The following is a 9,893-nucleotide window of genomic DNA, read 5'->3' as shown; positions in this document are numbered from 1 at the left end:
AATGGCAATGGCAATTTATTAAAATAATAGGTGTTGCTCTCTATAGAGCCTTGGCTCATAATAGCAATGCTTAATTTAAACCTTTATTATTCAAACACATTATATCCTGATCTTTATGATTCACTGTTACACACACAGTAACTACAGTCAAATAAACTAAAAATCATTTGTGGTTTTGAGATCCTAAAGCTGAATTGCTTCAGGTTATCTGAGGTTTGGTTTGTGTGCCTTTATGTTCATGGTGTCTGTCTGAAAATGGAGTGAGTGAGGGAGTGTGTGTTTGTGTGTGTGTGTTTGAGTGAATGAGCCCTGATGATATCACTGGTACAGGTGAGTCATACCAGCGCCGAGGCTCAATGCAGAGCGTCAGTGCAACAAATAAGACGACAGCAGAGGTGTTGCTGGCCGAGTGACGCAGCTACTGCAGCCTCTTCCAACACCCAAGAAAAAGAAAAAAGATGATTCTTTGTGGAAACCAATGCAACACTCGATGTCTTTAAGCAATAAAATAACATTTATTGAGATGTAACAAAATAAATAATCTGTTTTGCAACATAATAAACTGAGGAGGTTACTAATGCTTAAGAGACAGGCAGGTGTAACTGATGCACAGCAAGCTACCTCACTGACATACTCTGTGATTAAGGGTACAAAAATCTAAATGTTTTCATTGATTATCAACATGAGCCTTGTCATTATATGAACTTTGAACACATTTCAACATTTCCTTCTAAGGGCCATTAGTTTGAAATAAATTACAGGAGCTGCTGTATCAAAAATCAAGCACCATGAGATTTCTTTCTGTTAAACTATGCATGTGTTTTTCTTTTTTTCTTTTTCTTCTTAAGCTTAGAAAGTAACGTGAGTTTAGTCTCAAAGATCAAAAGCACTGTTTTTAAAAAGGGAGACTACCATAAGGCTCACCTTGTTAATATCTAAGACTACAGAAATCATCCCAAAGACACCGCTACAGCCCACAAGTTTCCGCTACACCTATAAGAAAAATCGCATCAAAAATCTACACTAATCACCACTTTTTTTTTTTTTGAAAAAGCTGTGGTAAATAAATGTTCACTTTTTTAATTCTCTAAATCTTGCAACATAGTTCTGAATGCAGTTTAATCAAAAAGGCTGTACAATGGCACCCTCCAGGCACAACTTGAAGATGTAGATGAGAGGGAAGAGGAGCTGAGCTCAGAGCTCCAAAATAAGAATGCATCCTCCCTGCTGAGGTGCCCTCGAGCAAGACATTAAAGCCTGCTGCTCTGTGTGTCTGAAACCTGATTTCAGTGTAGAAAGAGGCCACTGAAAAATCGGCTCTCGACTGGAAATCAATAAAACGTCAGTATTCTTATTTCATGCCACTGAGATTAGAAAATGTGTTCTGAGTGCGTTTTCACATAATTAAAAACAATGAAACGCCTCAAACGAAAGCCTGAAGCGTTATCTCTTACAAACACCATATCAGCCATCTGTGCAAAATATTAAAGACAGATGTGAGGGAGTGAATGATGCAGACTGGTGGCTTCATATCTCATAGACCTCTAAGCATGCCTGTTCAGATCTGTCAGGTGACTAGATGCAGCAAAGGGCAAAAGGCCTCTGAGCCTGACGGCGGCATTTGTGTTTACGCACTAGGAAATATAGATCAACTTATGCCACAAGCGCTCACTGTTTTCCTTCTCCATCTTCTTTGAATATCAAGGAATATCATTTATGTCTGACTTAACCTGACTACCACACTGACTTCTGTCAAAACCAGAACATCTGTTTGTTTCCTGAGGGTGATGAACTGCAGAGAATGTTATCTTACTGAAAACGTTGATAAAAGTCTTCATACTAAAAACAAATTCCCCCTCCATAACTAGTTTGTTACTCAGGCTGGATTAAGTTAAGAGAGTCAATTTCCAAAGTTGCAGTGCCCCCTGCTGTGTCAAACCCATTTCATGTGAAACAGGTGGCCTGTTTTTTTTCAACACATGGTACTGCTCACAACAGTTCAATTCATTTAACAAAAATATCAGTTTTTTTCTGATAAAATGTTTTTTCTTTTTTTTTTCTATCAGCTAAAATCTGCAGGATATGTGGTCCATGCGTGAAACAAAAAAGTATCTCCCCTACATATTTACTGAATATAAAGTCAAAACAGAACATTTTTGAACTTTGATCCACAACTTCAGTGTTTGGAAATCACTGGGTTTACGTAATGAGTTGCTGATAAAATCTGATATCTGCTGTGATGATTTTGCAGTGGTCTTCTCACAATCAGATACTTGTGATGTCAGTGAAGTACACGTGGAAAAAGCTGCTCAGTGGCAGCCTGTACAACAGACTCTGAGTAGAGTTCAGTGGCAGGCCTGAGCGCATCGAGTTCCCTGATAACCTCAGAGCGTTTTCATTTCCCCCGGTGGTTGGAGTCGTCTTTGGTGATGCAAGGGCTACTGCTCCTGCACGCTGTTATCGAGCTCCGCCTCTCCACTTTACTGTCGTGGTCTGCAGAGAGATATAAAGTTTAGGATGACTAGGAGCTGCTTAAAGAACAAATACTGAATGGTGTTTAAGAAGCACTGAGCACTAAATATCAGACTGAAGCAAATGTTTTTTGCGTTATGACTGGATCGACTTAAAAGTCTGCAACACCCTAAAATTTACTGTGAGTTATGTCAGTTAACTGGACATTAATAAAATAAAAGAACTCTAGTTTTGCATGGTTTCACAAATCACGTTTTTCATTTGATGCTGTTGTTTGAGGCACTGAATGCAAAGTCAACAGCACACATCACCGCAATGACACGATAGACAGCTAAGGATAAATATCAGTTAGAAGTCACAGTAATTGAGATGCAACCAGCATTTTAAGATCTTTGAATAACAGTTTGGGGAATTCAGCAAGAAAGTCTCCCACGTGGAGTGAAGTCATCGTGGTTCATATGACCAACCCAAGCTGTTGAGTAACATAAAGTCTCCAGTACTGCAGAGTTTAATGATTTTGGGGCTGGTGATAATGTAGTGATGAAGCCAATAAATCCAGTTAGAAAGAAGAGGAAATAAATAAAACACAACTTGATTTTCATTCTATATTCTTATTTGAAAAATCACTTCTGAAATGCATTCATTAGCTTTCAAAGAAGAGCTATGACTCTGTATACTCTTGCCACCTCTGTGCACAACTACAGTATCTTAATATTTGAGGCTTTAATATCACCCAAGTGTTTCTCTCTTTTGTTTATGAGTCAAACAATATTCATTTGTTGACTATTAATGCATTCATTTGCTCCTTTAGAAACCCTCAGTGTCCATGTGTTTTAACAGGATATGGTAATATAATAATATATGAACAATGTTATTTGTAATACCACAAAAATTTAATAGCACATTTTCAATAACATACAAATAAAGGTACAAATGGTTTGATTTAGTAGATTAAAGGATTTAAATGTTAACATGACATATGAGAGATGGTATCCTAACTAGATGAACCAACAGCGGAAGACAGGTTATGGTAGAGAACGGTGACGTTGAAAGGAAGTGAGAGAAAGTTCTGATTAATGAGAGACAGAAGTAGGAAACTTGGATGAGTGAGAAAGAGAACGAAAAAAAAAACCAAAGACAATGTGAAGGAGATCGACGTCAGAGATGAAACATATGTCATTTTTTGTTATTTCCGCAGTCCTTTTGGTAGAAGGAGAAGATGTATAAAAAAGACTGTGCCATTTCCCTGCCCACAGGTTTTATTTTTGTACACTGTCGCTTGGTGAGTCAATGCAACGCCCCTCCAATTACCTCCCACTCCTTCGCCCCCACGCCCCATCCATCCCGCCCTTCAGCCCACGCACCTAACACACTCTGACGTCAGTTGCTGCTAGAAGGAGGGGGGGGGGGGGTCCGATTCTGCCGCCCACAGAGTACTTCCTACCCCCCCTCCCCTTCCCATCCCCCCCTCCCTCCCCCGCCCCCTCATGTCTTCCTTCTCCTCGCTTCATCTCTTCGACTGGCTATCACAGCCCAGAACGACTAACTTGCCCAGATCACTTGCTTCTTTTTTTCTTTCTTGTGAGAAGCTGTGATGCAACAGAAAAATGCTACAGTAACAGCGTATTACAGAAGTGCTATAACAGTGTAACACCCCACCCCCAACCCCCCCGTCCCTACCCTCTTTCTGTCACTCTTTTCCTCTCTATATATCGCTCTCCACCTCCTTCTGTTTCCCCTTCTAACTTTTATCCTCTCTAATTTACAGTCTGGTGAAGTTCAGCTGTGCATGGTGGGAGGCGTCACCTCAGAGAGATTGTGACTCACTAGAGTTCAAGCTGTAGAGCTATAAAATATTCATTGTTAGGAGAGGTTAGGGAGTCTCTGTGTGTCATTTTCAATTCAACCCTGACATCAACTTTTAATTCTCCCTCCAATTCAGACTTAAAGAAATAGTTTGACATTTTGGGAAATGTTCCTCTTTGCTTTCTTGCGGGAAGTTCGGCGAAAAGATTGATACCACTCTCATGGCTATATGGTTAATGTGAGGCTGGGGGGGGGGGTCCGATTCTACCGCAGTTAGCTTAGCATAAAAACTGGAAGCAGGAGGGCCCAGTTAAACTGGCTCTGCTCAAAGGTAACAAAATCCGCCTAACAGCACTTCTAAAGTTCACTAACACATTTTCTCTTGTTTAAAACTGCTCCCAGCCAAGAAATACTCCAACACTTACCCCTCTGTAAAACGGCAAATTGTCATTTCTACACTTTGGTTTTTGTGAGAATTAAACAAGCAACCTCTAACACAACAAGTAAGCGTTAGAGGCGCTGAATTTTGTTACTTTTGGACAGGCTTGGCTAGCTATTTCCCCCTTCTCCCAGTGTTCCTGCTAAGCTAAGCTAACTGCCTGCTGCCAGTAGCTGTGTGTTTTATATACAGACTTGAGAGTGGTATTAATTTTCTCATCTAACACTCTGCCAGAAAGTGAATGAGTGTTCAATGTTTCCCAAAATTTCAAGCTATTCCTTTATCTTGCAAAAAGATGAGCAAACATTGTAAAACAGACTTTTATTCTGTGTCCATTATTATGCACATGATATTGTTAAGTCATTATTTGAAAAGTCACCTGTGGAGTGAGTTCCCTCTGACCCTAGGCTGATCTTGCCAGCCCGATCATGTGACACCATCCGAGCCAATCTCAGCCCTTCGTCCATTAGCGTTTGCTGTATGAGATGGCGACTCCAGCTGGCAGGGTTGGAGGTGTCGGTGTGGGGACGAGGGGAGGGAGACTGGTTGCACTGTGAGCCAATGTCTAACAGGACAGACAGATCTGGGTGTAAATGCTGTCTTCAAACACTTTAAGTTTTTACAGAAAGAGGAAGAATGTCTGGAATAGAAGATGGCGATCTACTGAAAGATGCTTTCAGAGCTCAGAGCTAAAAACATATTTTTAATGACATATATCTGAGGTCTTTACCATGTGATACACTGTCGAGGCTTTCTGCAGATAGGCTGTCGTCGTCTGCCCTCTGGGTCAAGCCCTCTGAGGCCTCCACTCCAAGAAGCGACGACACGCACTCGGGCACAATTACCTAAAACACAACACTGTCAATTCGGTGCCAATGAACCACTTCAAATGGCTAACAAGTGACCTGGCCCTTGGCAGCGTTTACGTAAAGTGCCACATGTTAGAATCACACATAAATCTAATTATCTAATTAACTGAACACTGAAGATTGTTAACTGGCGGCAGCGCTGCCCTGGAGACTCACCTCATGTCTCGCTCTCTTCTGAGACACCACATTGTTCTCATCTGCATTTGTCCTGCAGGAGGAAAACAATCAAGCCATTTGAATGTGAAAGCTCATTCTTGTCCTCGGTAACAGGGTCTTCCTCCATTTATTTAGGAAGAGCCAGAGAAAGATAGTGAGCAGACTAAAGAAGAATGTTTGGTAAAATCAAGAAAGTGTTCTTGCACAAAAGACAAGAAGTCACTCTTACTTTTATCTCACCTTTATTCAACTTGTGTTATGGAGCATAAGTTAGCAATTTAACTATGTGCTGCATTAACCATAATAATTAGCAAATAGACGTGTTTGATAAGGCTGTATGTGGTTGATGTTTGAATGCCAAGTGCTAGTTTCTCTTAAATTCAGCAACTATTAAACATACAAAATAATCTTAATAAATTGTACCTACATAAAAGAGAAATCTTAAATCTTAAATCTGGCGTGCTCTAATAATTACAAATAAGATGATCAAAAAATAAAAATGTCTTTTATTTAGTTCAGGTTTATTTATGCTCTGTTGTTGTTTGTTGCAATGAATATATTTGTTTGTGCTGGCATTCACTTTCATAAAGATATGTGAACATTAACAAACACATAGGGTTTGTGTATTCCTGCGTGGCAGTAATTAAACTAACACTACAGAGGTTGGAGTTTAATTCCCACTGTGATCTGAACCAGGTTCATTCTGAAAATGAATACACTGTTGGAAAGATGACTCATGTAAACCACCTGGTTCATGTAGAATATGCTAAATACAATATCTGTTTTTTTCAGCTTCATTCACATTTATTGACATGTGGCTTACGTGATGCTACTCTGCTTTGAATACATTATGAAGGTCTGTATTTTGCTTTTATCTACGATGATGGAGCTATATTTCAGGTTCTCAGGATTCTCTAACAGTTTTCTTGAGACAGAGGAGCCATCGATACACAGCTGGTGTGAGGTATGCTGATCATCGATTGTTGCTGGTGAACAGATCACTCTCTACAGGCAGTGCCCTTACCTTGCATGCTTTAGTGTGGAGGTGTAGGCACATTTTCTTGCCACCTGCCGAGCCAAAGAAAAGAGCTCCACCCGTCTCAGCAGAAGGGCATTGTCGCGCATACAGAACTGTGCTGCAGCTTCATTGATGATCAACTGAGGATGAAAAACACTGGGTGAAGGAGGGATGGACACTGAAAATGATTTTCAGACAAAGAATTACTCATCTCTCTTGAGCTCCCTCCCTGGTTTATAATGTAAAGTTTTCTTTACAAGATTTTTGTATGTAGGTATGAAACATGATGTGATGCATTCAAATGCTTCGTCTCAGCTCTTGTCTTTGATGCTTATTACCTCATGATGTGTGAGCTGCTTGCCTTCTCTCCTCTTGGAGTCAAAGCGTCCATAAATAAGACTGTACTTGCGGATCTCCTCTTCCTTGTTCACGTCCTGGGACCCCATTTTGAAGATGTGCCCCACAGTCTTTGCCATCTTCTTGTTCATCCTCAGCAGAGTCTTCACCTCTGCTGGATCAGACCTGGGCAGGGTCCTGAGGAGCCTCTCCACGCTCTCCACTACCGCCCTCGCTGTTTCCCCGTCCAGCTGACCCCCAGGCCAGGCTGACAAGGCTGCAGGGGCAAAAGAGGCAGAGGGGCTCGGGGATGTGGAAGGGCCAGGAGGACATGTTGACAGCAGAGGCGGGCTGGGTGGCTCCTCTTCCATTCCAGGTGCAGAAGCCAAAGTGGAGTTGCCATCTGGCTCCGGGCTCAGCCAGTGCGGGTCCATGGGTGAGAGTTTTTCTCTGTAGTGCATGTCTGGTGGCTGTGGGGAGGCCTGGGAGCAGGGGCTTCTTGGACTCCCACTGTGCATCGGAGTGAGACATGCCCGGTCCTCCCTTTCACAGGGTGACCCCGGCTGCCCGTTGCTCACGGACTTCCTGGGCCCACCTGCTGATCCACTCGTGCCCGTCCCATCAACTTTGAACAGCGGGATGCCCCCGAGAGGGACATTGGAGACGGGCTGGCTGAACAGGGCAGGGTTCGCCGCCCAGTCTCGAAGGGCCTTTTGCAGCCTACGCACATGCAGTGGCTTGGTGGCCATGCCAACTAGTGCCATGATCTCCAGGAACTCCTCCTCTGCCGCCTCACAGAGCTGCTGCACGTCGTCACCACCCTGCTGGATGAAGGTTTCATAATAAGCCAGCAGGTTGGCCCTCTGCAGCACCCGATAGAGCTGCAACTCCCCAAGTGTGCGTGGCAGAGACATGGCACTGGGCACTGGAAAGTTTAGGCAGGAGAAATGAAACACATGAAACACATGAGTGTAGAAATCCTGCACAAGTTATTTATTGAGATAAAGACTTTGTCATCTGGACTACACCTACTGTACGTATTTCAAATTTCTTTTAACTTGATGAAGCATTGTTAAAAACAGATGAATACAGGAAGTTTATGCATGATTTGGAGCAGAATAGAATCCCAACATACAAACTGTTTTCACCTTATTAAACATGTTTTTTCATTTCAGCCCCATGACTAACTGTTTGAGTATAAACCTCTCTTACCTTCTTCAGGTCAGGTAGACGGATGTGCAGAGAGGAGACCGGCGTAATTACGCAAAGGTGTCTCTCTAACCACCGATGTCACAGGTCCGTGCTGCCGGAGCGAAACTGATCGACATAAAGAGAAGGAAACTACTGTCGCTTGATCAATTAGACAAAACCACGTCACATTTATACTGGGCTACACTAAGACTAAACACTAAATTGTTGGCTCCAGTTCAAATAAAAAAAACCCCATCGATTGGTGGCAAGTATATCCCCGAGCCAGATGTTAGCAGAAAGCACTCCGTTCAAAGACACATCGCAGTTATTATCCTATTCATTTCTTACCCTGTTACCTATTGCCGAAAGCTTCCCCGGCTCAGATTGGCGTAGTAAATCCCCTTTGCGTATCGTACCTCGTCTGAAATCACTGGCAGAAATCCTCCTCCGGCGCACCGTATTGGTTGCTGGCTGCCTTTTTGCTGTCTGTGTGGGCTGGAGAATGACGGGGGCGGACTGCAGCACGCCATCTGACCGAAAAAGAGCCTTCCTCTCCCGGTAGAGAGGCGGCTTTCAAATTGGAGATGTGGGTGGTGGTGGTGGGGGCTTGAAATTAACCCTCTGCGTCTTCAAGATTTGCCTATTATGCAGAAGCTTTGGGGGGTTCCCAGAGTTTTGCCGTGTCAAAGACCCCCTGAACAAGTTGTCAGCACACCATCAACACCAGGCCTAAAGGCTTATTCACCGAACAATGACCAGATGTGACAGATGTGGATTTTACTGAACTGTGTTTCTGTTTCTTTTTTTATGTGGGAGGTGGGTAAATTATTCTGAAAGTACAGGTGAAACCCCACTACGTTTTAAAACGCTGATATTATAGTTGCACATTTAAAGGGTCAGTTCACACAATAAACTTACAAAAGAGCAAACAATGTCAATAAATGTCCCCTGTTATTAGTGCATCAAGCTCAAACTCTTTATCATCTCAAAAGCGTTTCCCATGTGTGTCCAGGATCAGCATCTACAAACTCACAGCTTTCAATGTACTCTTCAGAGACCCATGTGCTTTTTATTGCACTGCTACAACACCCAAATCACATCACAGCCCCTTTAATTTATATATCTCCTAAATTATATTCTCTTGAGTGGACAGGCACAGGTTTTTATTACAGTGTTGGTATGTAGTATGGTTTTTATTGTTCGTTTTAGGTCTGCCAGATTTTCCAACAAAAGCCACCTGTTCACAACCTGTTTAACACAGAATATCCAAACATGGACTATACTTTGAGCATGGTGCACTGTGTATTTCATTAAGATGTGGGGGAGCAGCAGCAGTAGTTGTTTTGTGGTGTCTCTGTGTTTTTTTTACACTTGGAAAACCGTTCTCCTTTGAAACAAATTGACTGGTTGATAGGGCAGAGTGAAAGGAGAGTACAGTTAATAATTTGGAGAATCTGTAAAAATCTATGCCCTGAAACAAGATCAAGAGACTGTGATACACTACATGGCCAAAAATATGCGGACATCCGGTCAATGCATCTACTGTATATGTGATTACTATGAGCATTAATATGGAGCTTACTAAAGTCAGAGAAAAAAAAGAGTT

At 42.3% G+C, this 9,893-nt stretch overlaps 1 protein-coding gene across 3 annotated transcripts; it reads right to left on the bottom strand.

Moving 5' to 3' along the window:
- Positions 1–393: 393 nt before the first annotated feature.
- Positions 394–9,134, bottom strand: nab2 (NGFI-A binding protein 2 (EGR1 binding protein 2)). 3 transcript variants are annotated; one of them, XM_018699058.2, is made up of 8 exons: positions 8,636–9,134; positions 8,309–8,413; positions 7,099–8,021; positions 6,767–6,900; positions 5,743–5,794; positions 5,448–5,562; positions 5,097–5,282; positions 394–2,493 (listed from the first exon to the last, which is right to left on the bottom strand). In XM_018699058.2, exons 3-8 carry the CDS (start codon positions 8,008–8,010, stop codon positions 2,396–2,398), a joined length of 1,497 nt encoding a protein of 498 aa, XP_018554574.1. In that variant the 5' UTR covers positions 8,011–8,021; positions 8,309–8,413; positions 8,636–9,134; the 3' UTR covers positions 394–2,395. The 3 variants fall into 3 exon arrangements, with proteins under 3 accessions (XP_018554574.1, XP_050930767.1, XP_018554575.1); XM_051074810.1 differs by having other exon boundaries at positions 8,644–9,134; XM_018699059.2 differs by having other exon boundaries at positions 8,704–9,134.
- Between the last annotated feature and the right edge of the window lie 759 nt (positions 9,135–9,893).

Source organism: Lates calcarifer, linkage group LG12, assembly GCF_001640805.2.
Source record: "Lates calcarifer isolate ASB-BC8 linkage group LG12, TLL_Latcal_v3, whole genome shotgun sequence".
In the NCBI taxonomy this organism is placed as follows: domain Eukaryota; kingdom Metazoa; phylum Chordata; class Actinopteri; family Centropomidae; genus Lates; species Lates calcarifer.
This window is presented reverse-complemented; position numbering and strand designations above follow the sequence as displayed.

Bases quoted from the DNA above. Each gene is read 5' to 3' on its own strand.
- nab2 (XM_018699058.2), bottom strand. From the start codon at position 8,010: ATGTCTCTGCCACGCACACTTGGGGAGTTGCAGCTCTATCGGGTGCTG. The intron at 5,563-5,742 runs GTGAGTCTCCAG...GTTGTGTTTTAG, and splicing joins AGAAGAGAGCGAGACATGAG to GTAATTGTGCCCGAGTGCGT. The intron at 2,494-5,096 runs GTGACTTTTCAA...ATCTCTCTGCAG, and splicing joins AGAGGGAACTCACTCCACAG to ACCACGACAGTAAAGTGGAG.